At 35.7% G+C, this 26,793-nt stretch overlaps 1 protein-coding gene across 1 annotated transcript in view; it reads left to right on the top strand.

Moving 5' to 3' along the window:
* Ptprq (protein tyrosine phosphatase receptor type Q) overlaps positions 1 to 26,793 on the top strand; it is a 194,640-nt gene that overhangs the window by 142,632 nt on the left and 25,215 nt on the right. The window contains exons 31-36 of the mRNA XM_028754570.1: positions 2,758 to 2,916; positions 3,187 to 3,409; positions 6,065 to 6,138; positions 13,600 to 13,699; positions 16,153 to 16,281; positions 26,651 to 26,677. Coding sequence (XP_028610403.1) covers positions 2,758 to 2,916; positions 3,187 to 3,409; positions 6,065 to 6,138; positions 13,600 to 13,699; positions 16,153 to 16,281; positions 26,651 to 26,677 — 712 coding nt within the window. The remainder of the gene's footprint in view (positions 1 to 2,757; positions 2,917 to 3,186; positions 3,410 to 6,064; positions 6,139 to 13,599; positions 13,700 to 16,152; positions 16,282 to 26,650; positions 26,678 to 26,793) is intronic.

Here is a 26,793-nt window from a genome sequence, read left to right as displayed (position 1 = left end):
CTACCTCCCAGATTATCAATTGTGAGGACTAAGAATTAACATCTTTGAAAGCTCCTTTATACAGTACCTGAAAATTGTTACTATCACGAATATGACATCATCATTGTCAGAGGCAGTTTTCTATTTTGTCCTTTTATTAGTAACTAATCAGAATAAGTGGACTCTTATTTAGAAGCACTATTTATTTTATTTAATAAATCCCTGAGGGGTGGCTCAGTGGTTAAAAGCACTTGCTGCCCTTTCAAAAGCCCTGGGTTCAGTTCTCACCACCTGTTTTAAAGGCTGACAGTGACCAGTTCACTCCAGGTCTGGATTCCAACACCCTTTTTCTGATTCTGCAGGTTCCTGCATGTACGCAGTGCACATTCACACAATCAGGAACATAAACGTATATATATATTAATTTTTTTAATTAATAACTCTATATCTTGGGATATATAGGCACATACATTGTTAAAATTTTTTGTAACAATTTTTTCACAAAAATAACTTCAGAATACACAAAGAAGTAATAGAGCCATGCCATCTGAATTTCTTATTCTTCACTTGGTATAGACAAGCATTTAGACAAAGTATAATATACACAGTGTTTTTTCCTCATTTCTCGCTTCACCCATCCCCATGCTAAAATGCCTCTCATCTCCACTCTTCCTTTTGCAGAGAGAGCATGCAGGTTGTGGTGGAGTCCCAGAGAGATAACTTCTCTTTACTGCTACCTATGATTCTCTTAGCTACGTGGTCTATTGAATCAGAAGCACATTCAGTTACTTTCCATCTAACAGTATCTAGTTGGATTGGGCACGCAATAATGGATTTACTGAGATTTCCTCTTGGGGACTCTTGGTGGCCTCAATGAGGTCTCAGAACAGAAAAAGTCTCAAGCCTCCTCTTACTAAGCTCTTCCTCCTCTCCATCCTGTGATTGCTGTGCCAGGCATTTGCATCCAAAGGCTCTTGCCTTCTACTAACACTCTATGCTTCTTCACTCATCACAGATTTTACTCTCAAGAAACCTTATACATATGAAATCTCATTCCAACCTCTACTTGTCAGAATACCAAAGTGTTGTATCAACCAAGAGGCTTGCTCTTGGTTCTGGTGCACAAGGATTGCATCAAGCCAAAAGGGTTTGGTTCAATCCCTGATGTTCACCTTTTCTTCCTGTTGCCTATTTCTCCTCTATTAAAAGGAAACAATGTTGCAAAGTTTGTGGCGCTGATGAAAGATTCTTTTTATTCTTTTTAAGACTGAAGTTTGGGTAAGTGGCTTTCAAATGAGAAATATGCATGTGTATGTCTGCACACGTAGAAACAGCTCTAAGAAGAAATGAAACCAGCAGAAGCCCTAAAAATATTGGTTAGAAGATGTTTCGTATTTGTTTATGTAAAAATGTGAAATATTATGGTATCTTAGAAATTATTCCAAAAATATCTGCTAGTGTCAAAAGAGTATATCGTATGGACTGGAGGGGTGGATTGGTGGATAAATTATTTGTCATACGAGTGTGATGCCCAGAGTTCAAGTTCCAGATCCCATGAAAAACTCAAGCACATAGAGTGGCTGCTTGTAATCCAGCACTCTGGGAGTAGAGGGTCTCTGGGACAAGTTAGCTAACTAGATTCGCTGAATTCTTTATGTTTTGAGTGAAATAAAATGAAGAAGAATCAAGGAAGACATGCAACATCAAGTTCAGGCTGCCTCATGAATGCACACACTCATGAACACACACCGGCACACGTGTATACCTGCACGCATATATTATACATACACCACCTCCATGCACACCTAAAATGCACACTTCTTAAATTCTACAGTTTTGAATCTCTTCTATGAAAATTAAAATGAAAACAAAGTTAAATGAGGTTAACCACTACAGAAAATGCTGAAACTATAAGGAACTTAAGTTCTCATGTTTGGGCTTGTAGTTGAAGAAATACTATCCAGCTGTACCACATACTGTAGTCATCAAGAAACATGAGTTAGCATTGTACCTCTGTCTTGGGAAGACTCACACAAGAAACCAATAAGCAGGGTAATTCCAATGCATGGTATATCAATATTGGAGACTCAACAATAAGAAGTCTGTTATATATGGATCTATGAAACCTTACCTTAGATTGTTAACATTAACAAAAACATGGAGACTATTACCCAGGTGGTTAACATAGATGAACAGTAAGGATGCTGTTGCTATGATTAGAATAGAAGTTAATCAAATGGCTAAAAAAATAATGCAAAAAAATATTAGTAAGCTGGAGAAATGGCTTAGCAGTTAAGAGTACTTGGTTGCTCTTCCAGGGTCCTGAGTTCTATTCCCAGTATCCACATGGTAGCTCACAACCATCTGTAATGGGATCTGATTCCTTCTTTTGGTGGGCATGAAGAACAGAGCCCTATTATACATAAAAGACATTAATCAATAAATCTTTGAAAAATGATAGTGAGATGTAAATAATTTTTGAAAATGATTTGCGAGAGCATGAATAAATTGAGTATTTTTAATACATGAAGAAGAGTCACGTGTGTAAAAGACACACTTGGGCTTCAATTTCTCAGGCAAGTGTCTCAAATACGTAATTATACCTTCATGAGATAATAATTATTACATAACCATTATATATCTGCCGTACCCAAGCACAACTGTTTGGTTTGATATTTGCATGTGCTGCCATTTTATCTGTTATGTACAGGGAATATGACTATGAACTTTAATTGTTCTGCTCAGAAAAATTATATACTCATATTTTACTGTTTATAGCTCCCGCACGACCAAAAACCAAGCCAATTCCTATTCGTGATGCCACAGGAAAACTGCTTGTGACGTCGACAACGATTACAATCAGAATGCCAATATGCTACTACAATGATGACCACGGGCCAATTAGAAATGTACAAGTCCTTGTGGCAGAAACAGGAGGTACCTCAGATTTCACTCTATATCGGAAGATTGTGATATGTGGATTTCTGAATGCTAAGAAAGTTTTACTCAAAATTAGCAAGTAAAGTTGACTCATTATTTTAAGACAATTTAAGATTACCCAAAGAGTATTAATATTATCAGTAATTATAGTAATAACTTATGTCTAAATTATTATATTGAAATGAGAAAAGGCCTAATCAAGTTATGTGATCTGTTTATTGTATACTGGTGTGATTTCTAATAGGTGTTCATTTTCCCTTCTACTAGCTCAGCAAGATGGAAATGTGACAAAGTGGTATGATGCATATTTTAACAAAGCAAGGCCGTATTTTACGAATGAAGGATTCCCTAATCCCCCATGTATAGAGGGAAAGACAAAGTTCAGTGGGAATGAAGAAATCTATGTGATAGGTGCCGATAATGCCTGTATGATCCCTGGAAATGAGGAGAAAATTTGCAATGGACCCCTGAAACCCAAAAAGCAGTATTTGTAAGTATGCTTTATGTCAACCATGCACTACAGTGCAAGTTTGTTAGGATATGCCACCTTCCATCTTTCTGATGAGCAAATGCTATCTCCTATGGATAGTGGGCCTAGTTGTTTAAACACTGGAAATGAAGAGATAGATAAAGAATTATTCATTCATTGTACAGACATGAAGTATTAAGGGAAAGGCATACAGTCTTGAAAGAAAGTGTGAATTGGTGTGATGAGTTGTTTAAAGACAATATAAAACAGGTGTAGTATTGGAAAACATAAAGGTGGGAGAACTTAGTTGTTTCTATAAGGAACATTGGGCCTGACATGTTGGAACTCAGTGTTTTGCTTTTTCTTTTTTTATTATAGATGAGGATATACAGACTTTCAGAAACAGTTTTGTTAGTTAATTAACATTAACTTTTAAGATGCTAATACCAGTAGCTCTATCTTTTATCCCATCAAACATCTAAATGAGTGCTTTATTAAACTTTATTAAATTCATTGTTATTGTTTTCTATTTAATTGTTGATATAATGCCATAAAATAAGGCTATGATTTAGAAGAGAATTATCCTAACATTGATTCTTCAAAATCTTATTATTACTAATTTTTAAACATGCAGGTGCTCACTTCTCAGCATGCAAGTTAAAATGTTATTAAATTCCTTATGAATGTTGTAGGCTGAGGTATAATTAGAACATTTAGAGAAATTGGGAAATTGAAAAATAATGTTCCTTCATTTATTTTCACGGTAGTGAGTTTAAATTTTGGTTATTATTTGAACTAAACATAACAATTTTTATGATGATAAAATTTTAGATTTACTCATTGATTATTTCTTTTGCATATTGGTGTTCTAAACAGATTCTTTTCACAATGTATGTTATTATAGGAGTGTGATAATGTCAGACAATAAATCATACACTGAAATTTATTCATTGTATACATTTAAATAGCTTTTGTGTTTTAGTTTCAGTTAGGTAATTTCAGGTGTGTTCAAAGGGTTATCTTCTGTAATTTTTCTGTTCTAAACTTGTAAAATTCAGTATATACAACTTGGTACATAATGAAAATAAGAAACAGTGTTCTTAATCTGTGTATATGTGAACAAGACAATTTTATATAATCTTTGTCATTTGATTCTGTACTATTTCTTTTTTTTTATTCATGTCCATGGCTGGCTCATTTAATTCAAAACATATTCTCAGATATAGATACCCATGGTTTTTTTTAAATAATTTATTTTTTCTCAAATTGTAATTCATTCACACAGGGGTTATAAACACAGAAAGGCAGGATGTGGGGAAGGGAATGACACTGGAGTGTGGGTGTTCAGGAGGAGTACAGATATCTTTCAGAACTGGGTATTGGCTGGGTGAAGGTTCAGGGGACACGTCACTATGACTCTGTCTATGACTCGCTTGTCCTTGATTCTGTACTATTTCTAAAAATAGGCTACAGAAGCTACTACACTTTAAATTTGTTATAGCATACAAAATTTGCTGATACTAAATGACTTTAAATAAATCTACGAGTGAAACTATCTGCTTAGTATTTTTCAAATACTGCTGGTTCGTGATTATGATCAAAATCCTACTCACTGTCTCGTCAAATTCAATGATCCAGGGAGCAAGATGATTATTCACTTGACCTGGATCATAGATTTTTCCTCGTGGTAACTTAGTCCTAAATTCATGTCTTGTAAATTTATTTTTCTTGAGTAAAGTACTATATTTTCATAACTATTTGTTAAAATATATGAAAGATATAATGGGCCATGCAAATTGTTTTTCTTTTATAATTATAGGCCAATATCTTTGATAAATATTGACATCAATGTTCTCAATAAAATACTTTCAAAAAGAATTCAGGAACTCATCAAAAAATTATTCTCCCTGGTCAAATAGGCTTCATCTCAGAGATGTAGGGATAGTTCAACATACGTAAAACAATAAATGTAACTTAACACATAAATAGACTCAAAAACAGAAACCACACTGTCACTTCCTTGGTTACAGAAAAAGGCCATTGACCAAATCAAGCATCCACTCATGATAAAACCCTGGTGAAAGTAGGTATACAGGAGCATAATAAAAGCAATATACAGGGAGCACATAGCCAATGTCATCAAAAAGAAAATAAGTTCTCAATGTTATTATACTAGTATATTAGTTATTAACTAATATTAGCAACATGACAGGTTGTTCACTCTCTCCATAGCTATTCAACCTAATATTCTAATATTTGAAGTCTTAGCTAGAACAAAACAAGGGGAGAGATATGAGGGAAGGATTCTGGAAGGGGGGGATGACTTAGAGCAGGACAGTGTACAGGATTTGAGGTGAATAAGTAAAAAAATTAAAAAAAAAATACCAGACAAGAGAATGAGATAAAGGGGATACAAATAAAAAAGGAAAAAAATCAAAGTATTCTCATTTGTATATAAAATGATCATATCTTTTAACACTCTATCAGAAAACTTTTATAGCTGATACACAGCTTCAAAAATATCATCAAAGTATCAGGGCCCCAAAATTAGCACCCCAAAAATCAGTAGACTTTCTATGCACAAACAGCAACATGCTCATAATGAAATCAAGAAACAATACTGTTCACTATTGCCTGAAAAATACCTTAGAATCAATCTTTATGTCTTTTTTATAGGTTTAAATTTAGAGCCACAAATGTCATGGGACAATTTACTGACTCTGAGTACTCTGACCCTATTAAAACTTTAGGTAAGATTTCGTTGTTTAATTTGCCTATAATTTTTATTTTTCCTGTGTATGTGTGCAGCATCTGTGCATGTATATATGCATGTTTACCTGTGTGAGGTGCATAGTTATATAGGTGAGGATGCATTTGTGTCCTGGTACATGTGGAGGCTGGACCATCACTCTCCATCGCTGTCTACTTTATTTATTGTGGTAGGGTGTCTTGCTGAGTTCAGAGCAGGCAGATTTTGCCTATTGAAGCTATCCAGTTTCCTCCACAGATCTTGCATTGGGGTTACAGGCTACCATCATACCTGCTAAGCTTTTAATGTAGACTCTGGGGATCCAAAATCTGGTTCTTGTGCATGCAAGTCAGACACTGTACCCACCAAACTATCCCTCCAGCCTTTATCTATGATCTCAGTGTGATTGTATGATGCTAACATTTATTAAATGTTCAGTAAATACAATAAACCATGGATCGATAGCCTTTAGTACAAGTCTTTTTTAAAGTTAATCAACCTTTTTAAGGAGAATGATATTTGCAATATTTCTTGAAAAGACTGTTTCTTCTACCATTCATATATGGTTATAAACTTGATTAAAGTGTTGATTCCTTGATGATATTCTAAATAAAAAGGTATTTGGTTCTTTAAATATATCATAAATATAATATAATATAATATAATATAATATAATATAATATAATATAATATAATATAATATATAATATAATATAATAATATAATATAATATAATATAATATAATATAATATAATATAATATAATATAATATAATATAATATAATATAATAAATATAAAATATAATAGTATAATATCTTCATAATAGAGGAATCATCTTATAATCTTTTCTCTAGAAAATTTCTCAAAACTACTTTACTCTTTTCTCTTTTGTTTTCCTCTACTCTCATGAGCTTTTCAATTACATTCGCATAATATCAGTTGACATCATGTCAGTCATGCCAGGAATGAGAGACCCTGGGTTGAGTGGTACTTTTCACTCCCAACTTACAAATAAGGGAGCCAAAACCCACTCTGCTTAAATCATTAAGTGTTTGTCCAGGATGCCAGCATTTTAGCCCAAGATTCTATAACTACTGCTCTACAAAGAAAGGTTTAAGACCTGGATTTAAATCTTAGTTAACTCTGTGACTAACTAATAAAAATAATTTAATTCCTATAAGTTTGTATGCCTGTTCAAAACAAAGAATATGTTATTTTAAAATTCTTTTGAAATTCTTAAATAAGATAATGTATAAAGATACAAAATTTTTGATGCTTATATTGTTCAACGTTTAATGACTTTAAAAGTTTTAGATTTATTTCTCTTATGGATGTGAGAGTTGTGTGTGTGTGTGTGTGTGTGTGTGTGTGTGTGCATCATATGCATGTCTGGTGCCCACAGAGGTCAGAAGAGTGTATCAGACTCAATGGAACTGTAGTTTCAGATGGTTGTGAACCATTATGGGGGTGTTCAGAACCAATTTTGGGTTCTCTTCAATCAAAAATGTTCTTCACCACGGAGATGTGTCTCTAGCCCCTGATAGCTTCTTTTTATGGGTTATAATCAAAGACTTCAAAGGGATTTTTACTTTGTTGATCTCCTAGTATTTCGCTCAAAGAATCACAGTTTTTTTTTTAGAATTATTTATAGCAGGACTTTAAAACTTCTAAGCTACCTACCAAAACACTCAGGTGGATACATCTCTAGAATATTATTTGAACATGTACGAAGTATGTATAGCGCTGGTCTTGATGATCCATCAGTATATCATGAGCTACAGCATCGTTCAGTGAAAATTTTAGGAGCAGAACAAGTGGATTGTACCACCACTTTCAGAGGGGCTCATCGGATTGTGCAGATGTTCGCTGGCTAAAGAACCAGCCTCTGTCACGTCTACATAGGAAAAAAGCATACATGCTTAAGAATGAAACCGAGAGGTATGCTACATAAAGGTTTGTTTGACTAACAAATCTCTGAGGTTAAAGTGTTTGACTATAAAAGGCTTATCTTGGCTAATTTAGCCAATAAAGGTGATAATGAGAAAGCAGGCTGATTTGACTTGTGGTTTTGAAATTGTTCGAAACATTTCCTCATTTAACTGCTGATAGCAAAATATATGTTCTGTGGTCAGCTACATAATCAGAATTTGTCAGCAATTTCTGCAGCTGAATAATGCTCATTCTGGTATTATTTCCTGTTGGAAGATAAAAGACAGACAGAACTCAAATACCTTCAGAAGATAGTATTTTAGAGAGAAGAGCAGAGGGGAGAAATGTTTGGTGTCTGGTTATCATGTACCTTGTCTGTTACTAAACAGGTGACTTTGTGTAGATTATCAATGGAAGACCGGGCTCAGTCATTTGAGTGAAAGGGAAAGTTACAATATCAGGGTGACACAGATGAGAATTCCTTAAGAAGGAAGATAGTCAAAAATCCGCAACCATACAGTCCAAGGACATGGCTACTCACGTTTTTTCGAGCATCATCTAGATCACAGTCTCAAGATACTTTTCAACAATGGCTTTCTCTTTATTCCCTCTACTTACAACCAAGGGAGGGAGCTGTAAGCACTGGTATCAGAAACACATATTGTTTTTTTGTTTGTTTTTTGTTTCTTTGTTTTTTGTTTGTTTTTGTTTCTTTGTTTTTGTCTATTGGAGACATGGCAGCTACCTCCAAATCCTCTAGACACTAACACCTACAAGCCCTCTAGATGGAGGTGGCCTGCAGCTTGTGAATGGTGTGGAATGAAAGATGAAGGTCAGGCTCATGTTTTTCCAGAGTGAGCATCATCTAGACACAGATAAAGATCACAGAAGAATGGACCAGCGGGACATAGGCTGGACATAGCAGAGTGTCAATGGCCTGCTAATAACCAAGGAGGGTCCCATGCTCCTATTAACTAATTTCTCAAAGTTCAGAGTGATATTCCTGTATCAGTGATGTAAAGACAGCCTTTTGGGGGCTCTCTTTTAGACTAACCTTTTAGAGCCTCTTTCCTGATATATAATGGTTTTATAATTGGCTTTTGCCCTGTAATGTTTAAATAGCTATTAAATCAGGGACAGATGAAAGAGGAGACATTAGTAGAGGCCATGGAATAAAAAAATACTCTTGGCAAAGATGATAAAGGTGAAGGTCTCAAAATGGAAATAATATTGATTGTTTCATTAATGAGAAGAGGCCCACAGATGGAATGCATCACTGTACAACTGGGTGCCAGCAGCGAGATTTGTACTTGCAGTAATACCTTTGTGTAACCAGATGATGACAAAAAGAGGCTGAGTCATTTTCTGTCTCAATGGTGCCATGTGTCAGGACAGATGGCATCATTACAGCGTACTAGCGGAATCCAGCCCTGTTGACAAGCCTGCCAAAGGCATATGTATGAATACCACCCTAGACTTCAGTGGAACGGAGCATATAGTCCCATCAAGGTTATCCAATCATGGCCAGATAGCTATTCACTCAGTAGCATTTGCAAATCTTTGGCAACAAGCAGTGAACAGAAAAACTTATCAACTAAAATTTCAATATTTGACTTACCAAGAACTATGCTTTGGCCGATCGTGCTGGTGGTAGTTGGACCCTTCATGGGTTAGCATATAGGATGTAAAGTTCAAGATAAAATTCATCTTACAGCAACTAACTAGAAAGGGTTGAAATTTAGTGAAGAGGGAGATCTTTATATAGGCCTGTAGTTGTAAATGGGAAATGACATGTATATCACTTTAATTACAGTTATTTGATTTTTGTTTTTACTTTAGATTGAGCCCCAGCACCCCCATTTTTGTGGTGTACATGAGCTTCCTTTGGCTTTTTAAGCTTTCCTAAGGCACATAGGTTCATGGACACTGCTTGTAGACAGTATTTTGTGTGTAAGGTTTAATTGCAGAAGGTTCCTGTGACTTGAAAACCAGACATCCCTGTCTGTACCTTTCAGGGACTCTGTTAAAGTGGTGTAAGATGAGCTGGCAAACCACACGGCCAACTCAGTTGCTGATGGTTTTCTTTTGTCACAACGCTTCTCCTTTAATTTCTGTGCAAAGAATGTCTCCAGTGTGTTCAGGATGAGAAAGAGAGAGGGGAAGGGATGGAGGTCTGGTGGGTGGGTGAGGAGGAGGGGGAGGGGGAGGGGGAGGAAGAGAGAGAAAGATGGGGGGAGAATGCGTGTGTTACTATGTCATCAACAGCACTGATCCATCTTCTAAGGTAGTAGAGAAAAAAAAGGGGATGTTTATCTACTTAGTAAGACAGTATTAATATGGAGTGAACAACCACACAAACTGTGTCATCAGACAGAAATATTTAAGATGCTTTTAGTGTGTGCTGAATTTAGATAACCTCAAGATATCTGTGAAAATGCCTAAAGTATTTAATTTCTAAAAATTCTCTTTCAACGATGACAGTACTAGTATATTTTATAAATCAACTGGGAGATTAGTTCAGATTAGGGAATGGGTATACAAATATGAAATGATTACTAACAAAGACACCTGCCACTGTCACACAAATTCAAAACCCTGAATAGTCGCTTGAGATATAAAACCCTGTGTCCTTTTAATTATGTGGCATGCATTCCTACAGGTAACACTAACCCACAAGCAAGAAACCTGGTACAGTGGGTTTTACCCAGCAAAGGCATGGCGGGATCAGCTTTCAGATCCAGGCAGCATGACTCTGGCTGGTGCCCTGTTAACCACTGTACTACTACTCTATCGGAAAAAATCACTATGTTCTGAAGCTGCCTCCAATTTCAATGTGGCCTGGCTGGACACCTCTTCTTGCCGCTCTGGGAGATTTTCTCTTCTCAATGTCTTAAGTTATTTCTAGCTTTTGTCTCTTCTTGCCATCTTGTCTTGAGTTTTAAGGTTAACATTTCATTAATAAGCATTCTGCAGAGGTATGTTTTGTTTTGTTGGGTTTTAAACAAAGCTTTGACAATGGCTTTTAATTTTTTTTAACAATGAATAAACCCTCCCTTTCTCATACTTTATTAAACACTGTTTATCTCCTTTCAAAATTTTGTCAGTCTGACTGGAGGAAAATGTTCCTGTGGATCACTTTAAGGCATGCTTATTTTTAAGTGAAATGATTGACCACTAGGATAGTACCTATTTTGATCTTTACAATAATGCCTTTGTGTGTATGTGACATATGTACATGTGTGTATTGCATAATGGAGAATACAGAATCATGCTAATTCATGCAAGCATCACCTCAAATCCTTATCATGAGTTCCTCCTAGAAAACTCTATGTCTCAAATATTAAAATTAATGATGGCAAGACAAGTCTAATAGCCTACTCTCCTAGCCTGGCTGCCTGAATGTGATCCACGTCTCATATGCAAAGGAAAGAGTCAAGTTCCAGAAGTTCTTCTACTTCCACTATCTTGCCTTCACACACTCATGTCTACACACACATGCGCGCGTGCACACACACACAGACACGCACATCACGTCAAAATACTTTAGAAATGATAATATAATCAAATTAACTTTTAGTTAATTCCTCATGTTGTATTTAATATCCCAAAAGACTAGTAGTTTAATAAGAAAAAAAGATATATATTAGCTCTAAGAGCTTAGAGGGAATGAGGACACCTGAATGAGGAGACAAACTTTGTAGGGCGAGATTAATATCTCTCATTTAATTCAAAGTTTTCAGTTTTAAAATGTGGAATCCTGTTCTGAATTTAAGTAAGATAATTCCAGTCAGGAGGTAATAGTTGAGAAAAAAAATAGTGCTTTTTGTTGTACTTCTCTAAATTACAGTGCTGGAATATATTATACAAAGAAGACAATGTAATTAGCAGATGCTAAGTTTAGTGAAGAAGTGGCTTGTGTGTACTCTGAGAAAAATCATGTAAAGGAATGCCACTTTGTATGACAGAATTTGGAGAAATGACCTCACTCATGCTTAGCCATGAATCAGAAAATGTACCCAACAGTCACGGTACATCGTGTCTCCTCCTAAGGGCACTTTTGTAATTCATGCACTCACAGGATTACATGGCTGTTTATTAATATATTATATGTCATATCCTCACTTGGGCCAGTGCTTTGAAATGGTAATCTAGTCTGAAATTTCATTTTGTGGTCTAGGAAAACTGAGTTCTAAGGCTGTGTCTCATCATCACCTAACCAACAATATCCCTTACTCATCTTCTGGCTTCCTTTGGTAAAAGTATTAGATGTAGCCCGCTAAAATCTCATAAAACAAAGCACTGGAATTTTAAGAAGGTGAACTTCATATCCGATGAGATACTTAGTCTTCTGGCATGCTTTAAATGGAGCTGGATATATGAAAGATGGGGAAACTCTGATAACTATTTAAAACTCAGTATTCACTCGGCTACACCTTATGCCATGCAGATCAATAGCTGCAGAAACTTGATAGCGTTTTATAACCACCAATCTAGCAGATAAAGATAAAGCTTTAACCTTTGCCTATATTTCAGACATTGAACTAAAACAATTTAGAGTAAAGTTATAAGTCACATGAGTTAAAATTTCCCCAAATACAGTATATGAATATGGTCTTTTTCCATATGAGTTAGAGAGACAAATGTATTTATTTTAGAACAATCCATTCAGAGATGGTTGAGCAATCCCTTGTAAGAAATGAGATGACCAGGGGCTATAGAAAAGGACCAATGATTTTAAAAGTGCCTGCTATACTACCGAGGAGAAGAGTTGGGTACCCAGCACCCATATCAGGCTGCTTACAATGCCTGTCATTCCATTCCAATAATAATTGAAATTTGTTCTGTTTTTTAAACATTTTGTTTCTGTCTCACATTGAAATGATCCTATCTACAAGAGATTGTGGTTTCATTTAGTAAAAATCAACTATTTATATACATAGTCATAATATATGTTTATGTATAATATATATTAAGAATAGTACCAGTTTGAAGTAAACTATCAAAGAGAGATTCAAAAATGTGACTCTAAGGTTTCTGTTTAACCAGCATAACTAGAGTAATGGAATTTTCCTCAACTGAGAGTAGGATTCAGTTGAAAAGAGAAAATAATCACATTTTGGACATACTCATTTTGAAATGATACCCATAAGTCCAAATAAAAATATCTGGTACATAATTACATAAAGAAGGCTGAAGTTTATTAGTAATATTTATATATTACTATATATTAATACTTATTATTTATAAGTCATTATCACATAAATGAAAATTTAAACCATGAGGGTGAATGCACTGACAGAGGTATAAAGTTTATATAGGGAAAAAATTAAGGAATCAACCCCCAAATTAAAAGGAAGAAGAGGAAGAGAAGGAGGAGGAGGAAAAGGAGGAGTAAGAGGAGGAGGCAAATTTAATTTGTTTTGATGATACTCTTGGTAATATGCCAAGAAATAGTCTATGTTATTTGAGACTCAAGATGTAACTCCAGGGTTGTGTTGGTGATCATGTTTTGATCTTTTGATCGTTCTCAGGTGAAGGACTTTCAGAAAGAACTGTGGAGATCATACTCTCTGTCACTTTGTGTATCCTCTCAATCATCCTCCTTGGAACAGCTATTTTTGCATTTGCAAGGTAAGATGTGTCCCAGAATCCTCTGTGGGCTTTCTATCTATCAAGGACCAATCAATAAACAGCAACACAGCAGTTACACAAATGAGAAATGCTTATGTTTTGTTTTTCTTCAATTTATAAAACACTCCAACCTATCTGGAATACATACTGTGATGTTTTGCAGAATATATACATTTTGAGTTGAACTAATATAGCCTTAAAGAAGTAAATTCTGGTATTTTGATAGGAAAGTTTTGATATAAATGCTGAGGAGAATGGGAATAAGGAAGAATTTAAAGGGATTAGAGCCGAGGGTGCAACCAAGTAACCAGTCTCATTAGACTAGGAAACAGAGACAGTAAGGGAACTAAGAGCCAAGGAAGTCTCCCAGTGTTGTCGTGGAATGGCTATTACAAGCATGTACAAGCACCCAGAGTCGAGAGGAGCATGACAGAGAGAAGGCAGAAGCTATCCATCCTTATTGGAGGGTAGGAGGTTATAACTACTTGTAGATACATCACGTTTATACAGAATGGTTTGGACAGACTGGGATTTTGTGGAATTTTTGGATAATGAGATGGGCAGAGAGGCAGTGAGAATTCTTTAGGTGGGTTGCTGGGGGGTCCCACATGTAGTATTAGAGTGTCTGTAGCAATCAGATATGTGGATGTGCAACTTTAATCTGAGCACTTCGGAAAGAGAAGCAGGTGGATCTCTATGAGTTTAAGGCCTACCTGATCTACATAGTGAGTTCTAGGTCAGCCAGGGTTATAACATGAGACCCTGTCTCTAGATAGGTAAGAAACCCAGCAACTCCCTGACATCACTTACTATAGTGCTCATATGAACAAAGCTTAGCATTCTGGTAGGTGACCAAGAAGAAATGATATAAAGACCCACTCAGTTATCATAGAGGACAAATTAAGGTGGGTTTGTAATTTAGAGACAACAGAGTAAACCTACTCAGACTCACTACACACACACAGACATACAGACACACACACACACACACACACACACACACATTATACTAGTTTTCTAAATAGCTCTAAGGTTGTCCCTGTAATTGGATGCCATGTGTCATCCGTTTTATCTTTAGTCTGTTAGGTCAGTCTTTGAGTTTATGATTTGAAAGTCTCTCTTAGAAGACATCTTCCCTATAATACATACTGTTTTCAGATTCTACCAGAAGATAACAGGAGAAAGTCATTATTCTAGACAATTAAAAAGAACTTACATTTTAGTAAGAGTTTTGGTACATAATCAGAATGACCTCAGCGTGAAGCAGTGGCACCTGCCAACAGGACAATGCAGAAAGAGTATTCGATGATATATGTGCCTCAGCAATTAGAAGTCCTGTTCAGTACTCAGATCATTTGTTTGCTCTAAGATTGTGTTTGACCTCCCATTTTCTGGTGAGCCCTTGTATGGATCGGAAGGCGTCTCCTTACTCAGCATAGCCTCCCAGGATCTTTTTTTGGCCAAAGGGAATCTGTTCTCCAGTGAATATCAAGCCTTATGATTTCTGACACCCTGCTTTGGTTCAGTCCATCCACATGTGCTCTTTCCCCATCTGGCTGCAGGGCACCTAAGTCAAAGTGGGCTTGTCCTCTGAATGCTAATAATTGTAATCCCTTAAAATACTTTATCAACGGGTCAAGGACTGCCTTGTGAGTTTAGCTTCAATTCTTTTCTGTGTCTTTTATACATTTTAGACACACTCAGCTGTGTAGTATTTTGGGGGACAGCATCACATTTTATGTTCTCAAAATCACCCTAGACTTCAATGTTTATCATAGATAATGTATATAAAATATTAATGACTGATGCAGATCGAAAAAGGCGCCTTGTTATTTGTCATACTACACCTTGGAGAGTTGAGTAGATAGGGGCCTTAAATTAAGAAAGTCATTGGGCCAGGTGTAGTAGTTCATTCCTTTAATCCTATTATTCTGGAGACAGAGACAGGAGGATTTCTATGAGTTCAAGGCCAGCCAGGTCTAAATACAGAGTTCCAGACCAGCCAGAACTGTAAAAAGAGCTGTCTCAAAAAAAAAAAAAAGTTTTCTTTTTTTGGTTAGGTTTCAGGGTTGAATTAACCAATTTTGAACCTAATCCTGAGTTTTCTGATCATAAAATAGAGATAATATTTTACACCTCATATTTCCATTAAAAATTAAACGAGACAATTTAAAAACCAATTTCCATATTTGACACACGCAAAGTGTTCCATTAAAAGAAACAACGACATATTGATTTTTAACACAGATACTCATTTTCCTCGGCTGTTTCCATTTCCTTTTCCTTTTGTGATAAAATGAGGGAGCAGCTAAAGGGAGGAGGGGCAGGTCACATCCAACGAAAGAAATATTTGTCTAAATGGCTTTACTTTAAGAAACAAAAGAAAAACCTCCAGCCTCATCTATCATGCTTTCATGATAGTGCCTGTACTGACTGTACTGCCCTCATTTCAGAATTAGACAGAAGCAGAAGGAAGGTGGTACATACTCTCCTCGGGATGCAGAGATTATTGACACTAAATTCAAGCTGGATCAGCTCATAACAGTGGCAGACTTGGAACTGAAGGACGAGAGATTAACGCGGTGAGCACACTCCTCTGGGCCAGCAGAGGTTCAGAGGGCCTGGAGCCATGACCCTCTTCTGACCTATGCTTGTTGGAAGTGTTTGTGGGGCTCCAGTTTACACAGGTCACAGAGATCTTCTTTCAAAGGGTAACCTCCATCTTCTACACACTTCTCGCTGCCCTGCGCAGACTCACTTAATCTTGCTAACATTTTGGGTTCAGTATGAACCGAGCTCGGACTATGATACCCAAACAAGACTTCTTTTTTTCTTTTCCTGAGATGAATTATTTTTACTCATTAAACCTTTAACGTTCTGTTTCATAATTCTCATAGAATACATTTTCAAGTGAGGATTTTTCTAAAAATGTCACGAAGAGTTATTGGCAGTCTAATTTAACTATACGTCTAAAAGTTTGATGTTTTTATCATTTGTGAGAGTTTTGTTCACAGTTCCTTACTTCAGCATAAAATTTTGTAAATGTCAAAACTGTATATGGGATTTGTATTTCTAAACCTATTCAGACTTTAGAAACTGCAAAATAAAAGAATATTGCCTTTAGAAAGAGAAGTATCTATGTATATGCTGAATGAATGGCATCATCATATCAAAGTACTTATTTTTTTAAGTACTTTTTAAAGAATGATAAGTCTACATATTTTAAAAAGCATCTACACCATTCACAGTATTAGCATATTTTTAAAAACTTGTTTAATATATTTCCCCAGATTCTTAATAAAAGCTGTCGTGGTGTCATTGCAAGGCTCTGGCAAAACCCTGTTGACATTTTAAAAGTTGTAATTATTTTACAAGATGGCATTAAAATCTTGAACATCAAAAAATAATTTGTGGTTACTACCTATCAAAGTTGGCCTTTATTTAATAGATCTGCTTTGTAAGCCTTATTGTTCTCCTGTCTAGAAGATGTGCTGCCTAGGGAGGTTCTCCAAAACCCTAGGAAATGAAAGTTATTCAATATTGCTACATTGTAAGGACATTTGCTTTCTGAGATAACTTCTTAACTTTTAGATATCGATTGTTGTTTGTTTATATCCTAATGCAATCTCTTTTCATCTACAAAGGATAAAATTTTAGAGGCTTATATGTAGAATTTTATAATATCTAGTATACAGTTGGTTTTTTTGTTTGTTTTACATAAGCAAAACTATATGTAAGAGAAAAATAGATTCCCAATACAGCCTCCACAGTAAACCCTATCATGGGAACACTAGACCATCAACATCTCAGTTCACCTCCTGGTTCTCTCTAGATCTCGTGCTCTATAGAAAAAAAATGTCTTCTCCTCCCCTATGGACTGCTTGAACTTCAGTGGTTGGCTCTTCCTTTCTGCATTCTTTTCTCAATTTCTGTGTCTCTTCCACAAGGACATGCCAGCCACGCTCTTTCTAAATGTTTGTGATGGAATAACAAATATCTCAGTGACTTCAATTTAAGCTGATGGAAAAATGTAGTGGAATTCTGCCATCCTGGTGTGAATTACAGGACGTTCACAACAATTCTTTAGGACCATTTTTTTTCCTTTTGTTTTGAAGCATATTTATTGAACCCTCAAAAATCCTCTCAGTAAGCAGATCTTTAGAAGTTAATACAGTAAATCAGAAAAAAAAAGGTTAAGCATAGAGAAAACATTACTGAGAGAACGTTACTGACTGTGAACCTCTGGGCTGATGTTGCTTTCCTAAATGGTGTATTTTTTAAGCCCTAACCGTTCTCTACTTAACATTCAACACAGCCAGAAAAAGAAAAGAAAAGAAAAGAAAAAGAAAAAAAAACTATGGTTTTCCTTTTGACTTTTTATTCTGGTATGACTACCTGAGCAGCTAAAGAGAAAATTTGAGTCATAGAAATGTGGACCAAATCTCTACTAGATCTTTATTAAGTGCTATTTATAATTCAAGGGTGGCCATCTTTGGTTGTGACTCTTTATTGATTTTCCTGCTTCATGTTATTTTATTTATATATCACACTATCCATTAAAACCTGTAAGAGCAAAATGATTTTTCTAGATATATTTTATTTCTGTGTCACAGAAAACTATTGTTCTATTAATAATGAAATTGAAAATATTAATTTCTATTTTTAAAACTGTCCCACTTGTGTGTAAACTCTAGAGTTTATATTATAAAATCTTCCCTCGTGAGCCAGTTTAACATCTGCCTGTAGTTACCTTCTTCCTCTTCTTCTGTACTCATTTATTCACTCCTGGAGTTGTTCCCCCATCAATCCAGAAACAATACAAAACAAGAGTTATACATACCAATGGTGCATAATAAATATGATTTGCTGGATTTGGTTCGAAAACATCATTAAAGTTTTTCTGCTAGTAAAGTCATTAATACATTACTCAAGGGTAGAAGAATGACTGAAAATTATTAGTGCGTTAGACACATCTGAATGGGGGCCGGTCATAAAAACCTTCATAGTCTTTGATGTGCTTCATGATCTGAGTGTGCTTCAAGTCAGAAATGAAAGTTTAATTCTGGAAATGAAAGTCAAAGCCATTCAGTTTCTCCGTAAGTGGCTGGGTACCTTGTCCCACATTTTACAATCTGTAGGGAAGGAACTCAGTTTCCTAGACATTTGCTCAGTTCACGTGTGTTTCCTACCCAGGTCATGGGTGTATACTACCAAACTGCCAGAATTGTCTGTCCTGTTAACTTAGCTTACAACTCTCTTCAGTGCTATATATATTCCTTCACCTATCCAAAAGAGAAAACATTAGAGACTCTAGTCAACAATGAAAAGTATTAAGAGTTACGTGGTTGACAAAACCCATATCAAGGGGCTTAGAACTGCATTATGCAGAGGACTTGGAGGTTTATATTATAAAATGATTTAACATTTATGCATTTTACTCCATACTTAAAATGGGGTTTTAAACCCATCTTATTATATAAACATTCATTATTTATTTTTTTCCACCCTGTGTCACAAAGAGTTTGAGGATCCATTCTTCCACATTACTAGATTTTTTTTTCCCTTAAAGAAAGGGGAAAAATGCGATTTGTACTTATTGATTCCACAAGAACTTTAAGAGATGTGCTAAAATAATGTTTTTGTATCCTTAGTCAGAATTCAAGGTCAACTTCTTCAGCTTACTTACTGAGATCTTGTTTCTAAACAACAGAAAGAAAGGGGGAGGGGGATGAGAGAGAGGGAGGGAGGGAAGGAGGAAGAAAGAAAAGAGTTTCGAACAAATAACTAATCAAATAGGGCTTATCTATGTATTTGTATGTATTAACTATAGTCTTAACTCCATTACTGGAAAATTAATTTAATTTAATAAATGTTATAATTTTATGAATGTACTTTATAAGCTATATATCAAAGTACTCTTAGTATTGTTGCTGTTATTTGTATTTGTAAAATTACAAATTATTCCACTCTACATTCACACATAGAGAGGCTAATAGCAAAAGAGTTATTATTTTTTATAAGAAACATTTTAGTGTGGAAAAAACTTGCAGAAACTAGAAAACTGTAGAAGTGCAGTTTTCATTCTGGATTAAGTATCTGCTGGGTGTTGTGGGGCAAGCCTTTAATCCAGGACCAGTGAGGCAAGGGCAGACAGATTTCCCAATAGGAAAGCTAATCTGGTCTACATAGTGCATTCCAGGTGAACCAGAGCTACAAAGTGAGACATTGTTTCCGAACAAAACAAATGGTAATTGACACAAGATGCAAAATAATTTACAATTTTCTTGTAAATTACCATCATTGTTTAACAGACTCGGATCATTCATTTTATTTCTCTTCTAAGTTTATCATGTCTTCATAAACAGTGGCAAAAATATCTGAGTTCCTAATACAATACCTTGCAACTGGAATGAACTGTAAGATAACCAATGCCCGTGTTATCATAGTAGCAAATAAAAACAACATGGTATTGTGCACTAAATGAATAACGGATCTTTACTTCCAGATACTCTTCATTTTTCTTTAGACGCAAGGAGATTTTTGTCATCCAGTAAGTTGTGTGGTAATGCCGAGCTCTGCTGTGATTGTTTTAACTTTGCCAGGTGGTGTGCTGTAGATCTTTAAAAAATACATGATATTGAGGCTTTTGTTGCTTAATATGTCATTCTTTCAAAGAGAAAAGGTTTTCTTCTTTTGTTGTGTTCTAAGACTGCATGCTGTTGCTATGGTAAAATTCTTATCCAAATGCACATTGGCTTCCAATGTGCATGTCATGAGAATGCATTGTGTTCTTAGATTGGCATAGTTTTGATGGTAAATTGGGTTTACATTTAGATTTCTTCGTGACTTCCTATTGTATCCTCATATCTCTATGACACAAGAGTAGAACTTTCCATCTGGTGATGGAGATGTCTCCAAGTGGAGATGTCAATCTGTAAGGACCAAGACAATGGCTTTTTCTATCCTCTGTTCTCTGACTATGGTTTATGAAACTTTAATTTCTGTCCTGACCAATAGACAACCAACCACATTCACTTCCAGGAACTCCCTTTATGCTTGATAATCCATTTTGTGCCCTGGCATAAGTATGTGAGTATGAAGTTATTAATATTATTAATGATAGCAGAGATGGCTCACAGTTAAATTAGAGGTCTAGATATAATGAATGCCTAGAGGTGTAGAGTTTGGATGGAATCCTAGGATGCAAGGCACTTGATTTCCAAATCACAACCTATTAAAGAGGTGTTCCTTTCCATAAACCATAAGGCAAGGTGAGGCCAGGACACCTATAACTCTACTTGAAAACATATAATAAACACTATGCTTAAAGCAGAAGGGGCCTTTTCAACTCTAGGGACTCTTGAAGTTTTGGAATCATAACTAACCTTGTTTTATTTTAGCTTTAGGGAGCAATTTAACATAGATAGAATTTAAAAATTATATGAAATATTCTATTTTCAGAGACTTGCCCTAGCGGTATAACATTTGTAGTCTACCATGCTCTTAGGCCAATGATTTCATTGACCACACATAAAATATCCATTTCCAACCAGCATTAAAAGCTGAACTTTGGGAACTGTAGATTCATGGTGTATTCGTTGCCATCATCTTAAAATAGAATAATTTTATTGCAGTTTCTCCTTTATGCGATTAGTAACTCAAAGGTTCCCCCAGGACGGAAGAAGACTAAGGACTGCCCTTGAAAGAGCTGAACTTCAGATTTGGGGTGAATTGGTTTTCATACAACTCCTCCCCATCCATATATGTCTCTAGCAGATCTGATCTACTCTTGATTTCTACGGTGCTTCCTGATGTCTCACCCAGTGCTTCCATTGCTTACCTGCAACCCTTGCAGATAGCTCAGGCTGGACAATTTCCTGTACAGCCTGTGAGGTTTCCTGCCTCCATTCTTACATCTGCACAGAGGGCACTCGCCTACCTCTCCACACAGCTGCCTACAGTCCTCCTCGCTACCTCTACTTCTGTCTAGTTGCTCTTGAGATAAATAACCTGTGCCCATAGTTAGTGAAATAAAACATCTGTCACGAATTGGTTTTCAAGTGCGATAATGTGGAGAGGCCGTGTAACAAGGAAAATGGGGTGCCTGCCACACAGGGAGTCTCCTCTGGTTAGCAACTCTGCAAATGCCTCCTTCTTCTCTCCTCTAGAAGCCTAAATGAGAGCAGCCTGGCATTGATTGCTCCCTGATTGAGGCTGTGTTTCCCTTATAAGTGATGCTATAATGCTTAGGGTATTTTTAATTTACATTGACACCCACAGAACAACTACTGGTTGATTCAACGAAAGGGTGAAAAGAGATTTGGAAGAACACTGGAGCACTGTTTTAAAGCCCAAAACAGATTAGCAACATTAGCATAGGTAGAAATTAAGTAATATCTAAAGGTATGACTCATGATACTTTGGACAAGTGACAGAATTTAATCAAAGAGGCAGATAAAACCCTGGGACTAACTAGAGATGGTAAAATACATAAAGTAGAAACTTATTTTAAAAAAAGAAAAGCTTAGAGATTTCACAAGAACTTGGCATTTCCCAAATCTTAGAAAATGTAATGTTCTAAGATTTAAATTTTTTTTATATATTTTCCTGGAGAGAGTATTCAGATTCATTATTTGAATATCTAGGACACGTTCTGTTGTACAATCATCATATTATGTCAAAGCAATAATTTATTAGTGTTTTGTAAAGATTTTAACCATACTCCCAAGTTTCTCGATTTGTTCTGTACCACTGGTAATGCTGATTTGAGCTGTTTCTCTACTCCCATTGCATACTTACCTCTATGAAGACTATATTTTGATGCCCTGTAGATTTCAACTAATTGGCCTTGAGGGAAAGTCGAGTCCCTGACAATACAGTCTTTCATCACCACTGCCAACATAAATAAATCGTTCCTCTCTGGGTCTGTAGAGTAATCTGAGCAGAATTTAAGTTTTTGATAGACTTTCAAGAAATGAGCTCAGCTGTGAAATAATACTCTTTCTACCAAAAGACATCGGATTTAAGACAGATAGAATTCATGTAATGAAAAGATTTGTGTAATAGAAGTGTTTAGCCCTTTATATTGAAAAGTGGCCCGTAATCTTACAAAAATCAGGCCAATTCCAAACTTGATTTATCCACTAAGCAACTGAATATAATTTGTCAGTAACCTTCACTATCAGAAGTGAATTCGAGTGCTGTCCCAATGTAAAAACAAGTTCAATTGTTTTTTAAAGTTTTTAAAATTTGCAAATAAAGAAAATTTCTACTTGAGTGCAGATGCACCCTCCGATCACTGTATTTGAAAGTGTCACTTCTGAATTAATATTGTTGGAATTTGTGCATCCTTGCCTTATTATATATATGATAAAAAAAGAAAACACATAATCTGAGCTTTTTAAGGACTATATAATCACTCTTCCTTTTTTTCTAACCATACATTTTCCAAACCAATATTTTCTAGTAAAAATAAACATTCAGGATCTTGACAATAAAGAAAAATTTTATCTTAGGTGCAAATGGCACCTAAAGTAGAAATATAGCCACACAGCACCCAAGAATGAAATAGTACTTGTGTAGACAGAATTCAGAGAACTAGAAGGGAGAAACAAGGTTTCTATATGAGCTAGCCTGGGCTACATGCTCTAAAATATCTTCTCTATTTCAGTTGTTATATGAAGATTTCAAGTTTTGATTTATACATAATTGTGGCATAAGAGAAGACTAAAAGTTACCCAAAATATTAGAAATCTAAAAGCCTGGATTCTTATGTTACATCAAGATAATTGTGAAAAAAAAGATTATGAAAAGTATACTTATGTCAGATAAAGTAAGTGATAGAAAATAACCTAAAGCCAAACCAGAGCCTACTATCTTCTGCCTCCCCCCACCTTCCTTCTATGTGTGGGGCTATAGAAGGATACCAGCAATCCTCCTGCTTCAGCTCTGACAGATATGCTCCACCATAGCTGGGAAGTTCCTTTTCTTTCCACTTGAGAAGGCAAACACAATTTTGTTGTTCTAGTCCTAACTTTCTACGAGTCTGGCAGTTGCTAGATTTTAATGTTAGCAGACATAATATAAAAAAATAGGGTCTTTGTTTAGAATTGACTATTTGTTATTGGTAAATCTAATAATTACACTCATTTCAAGTATTGATTTATAACCTTCTAAAAATTCAGTTTCCTAAGAATTGAGTGAGAAAATTCACTCAATTCTGGTATCATCCCACAATAGCTAGAGCCTTTCTAACTTACTTTGAGTGTGGATGAAGTCTCTCATATTTTTATATCTAATATTGGGTTCATCACTATTGTGATAAATAAGGTTCTGAAGGTTATAAAGTAAGCTGAATGTTAGTCCTGTCAGGACTGTCAAGTATGTATGAATATAAATGAATGTATGCTTAGTTCATGAACTGAAATAGCTATAGCACACAGTACAAGGTTATTTGTTCTTAAAAATCAGATTGCACTGAAAGAAGACACTATTTTCTAGTCTGGGCCCTTAACTGGGGTCTATTGGAAGTTAACCCTTGAATAGGATATTAAGAAGTAAGTAGAATTTATGTGTGACTAAAACATCTACATGTTAGAGTTAAGATAAAGCATGCTTAGAAAAAAATACAAGGAACAGAGAAACAGCATGTTAGAAGGATCTGTGGTCATGGTGAAAAACTCTAAAACATTACAAACACTACTCACTCAGTGGTGGTGGCATACACCCTTAATCTTAGACTGGGAGACCGAGGCAGGCTCTGAGTTTGTGAGAAGCCTGATCTACAGAGTGAGTTCTGGGATAGCCAGGGCTAGACAGAGAAACCCTGTGTCACAAATCAAAAAGAAGGGGGAAAAGGAGGTAGAGGAGGGGGAGAAGGAGGAGAAAGATAGAAAAAGGGAAAAAAGAAACTACTCAAGAGTGGAACAATATTTAAAGTCAGTTAGACCATCACATTTTATAACGAGGCAAAAATGCACAAGTGTCTATCCAGTTTAATAGTTAGGTGGTTGACATTTATAATTAGAATCTACAGAAAAGTATTTCGTGCAAAAAAAAGAGTAAAATTAGAGAAAATTTCTAACTTTTTACAGAGGAAAAAAATGGCCTTAGAATAGTATTTCCTTATTTATAAGTTGTAAGTGAAGGATAGGGCTTCTTAATGAAAGAGCAAGCATGTGAATATTACATTTTTTTTGCTAGGGCTTGCTTATATATGCTTTCTGATTATTCATATTTCATATCTCTTAGGGATTCCACAAACAAACATGCACTGATATCCTTAATGCCTTGTTCGTGAGTTCCAAAAAAAAAAAAAAAAGTAGCGTCTATCTCAGCATTCAGTTATCCAAGAGAAGTAAACTTCTCTAGTTCATAGTACAGCCCTAGTAATCCTGGATCTTCCTGGTAAAGAATCTGTCATCAACACTCATGTCAAGATTCCCATTTCCACGGAGTAACATGAAGATGAATGTCTCAGACACAAAGATGCCAGTCATTCCTCAACTATGGGTAATCAAGATTTCCCTAGCCTAACACATTTTCCTTTCGTGATATTTTTTTTAATAAACAAACAGGGCAGCACGGAAGGTTTGGCAGCCATAATTTAGGGGTGTAGGTGGTCTGAGGCATGCTTGTCACTGTCTGTTTTTCTTGCTAGTCTTTGCTGAGGGTAATCATCTCCAACAGGCACTGGTTACTTGCACCTGTCTCTATTACATATGCTACAATGTCTCTGACCTCCAGTGCCTCACATTTTCAGATCTTCTGTTTCACATCCCCCAAACCAAAGCTTTTCTGACTTAACAACCCACTCAGCCACTTCTGGATCCATGAAGTTATGGTAAGAAGCTCTCTATTGCCTTCTTGAGATCACGTTAGGCTGTTGTGATAAACTCTTCAGTGTACCCGGCAAGCCTCCGCTCAGTGTTTGCAGTCTTGTCTTTACCACATTTGATGCTAGAATAATGTTAGGATGCTCTACGAGGTTACACCCTGAGAAAGTAGAAGGCTACTTCCCCTTTGACACACCCACCACCGACTTCAAATTCTAATATCCAGCTTCATAATACCTGCTACTTCATCCCCACGAGTTCCATTACATCTATTTTGCCATAAGATACATTCTGTTGGGTTTAAGTTTTCTCCATTAAACATATATCTTTGTGATCATTTTCAAAGCATCCATCATGTCTTGATTGTTCTTCAATCCAATGACCTTGTCTCATGCATCCATGATTTCAAATGTACATATTCCAAGAAATATTTTTGCTTGAAGGTTATTGTAAATAATTTGTAATATTATCAAAAAGTGTAAAACCTTGAAGAGACCCCCTTGTGCATCTTGTCTGTGTATTTATTCCTGCCTTTCGTGCTTTTTGTGCTGTGCAAATTTGTTGTGCATGATATGTTTTGACAAGAAACATATCTCTATGTGTGTGGTGCATTATCTGTTTATCTGTTAAAATAGTTCATGTTTCAGAATATAATGTTGTCAATGATGTAAATGTACACAAAGTGTGCATACCACAAAAAATGTACATAAAGCAGCTGAAATGAGTGTGATTCGTTATGGCTGTATTTTAACTCAAACTCAGTCATGAAACAAGACTCGGGCAATATAATGTCATCTTGAGCAACTTCTGTTTCCCATTCCACACTCTTTATAAATAAAGAAACTATTTCTTGAATCCATATTAACTCTTTATTCTATGCACTCTATTTAAAGGTGGCCTGCTTTTAATGTCGTGTCTTAAATTATACTGTGACCTTTATAACTGGGAAGAGAAGCTAAGAGAGTCTCAATTAATATAATTTTTCAAAAAAATAAAATTAGCAAGTGCATGTTAGTTGCAACCACAATGTACTTAAGCATTGTTGACTTGACGATGATTTTCTGATTTTAACCTAGAACTCTTTCAGACAATACATCTAACGTGGTCTCTGTTACAGGTTACTTAGTTATAGAAAATCCATCAAGTAAGTTTGTGAACTTTTTCCCCTTCGTTTGAATATCAACGTTAGCTTCAGTGACTCTTACTGTGTGGCTGGCTCTCTCTCTCTCTCTCTCTCTCTCTCTCTCTCTCTCTCTCTCT

This window comes from Grammomys surdaster, unplaced genomic scaffold (assembly GCF_004785775.1).
Source record: "Grammomys surdaster isolate TR1022 unplaced genomic scaffold, NIH_TR_1.0 126028, whole genome shotgun sequence".
Taxonomy (NCBI): domain Eukaryota; kingdom Metazoa; phylum Chordata; class Mammalia; order Rodentia; family Muridae; genus Grammomys; species Grammomys surdaster.
Note: the sequence above shows the minus strand (reverse complement) of the source record. Positions and strands in the feature narration are given on the sequence as shown.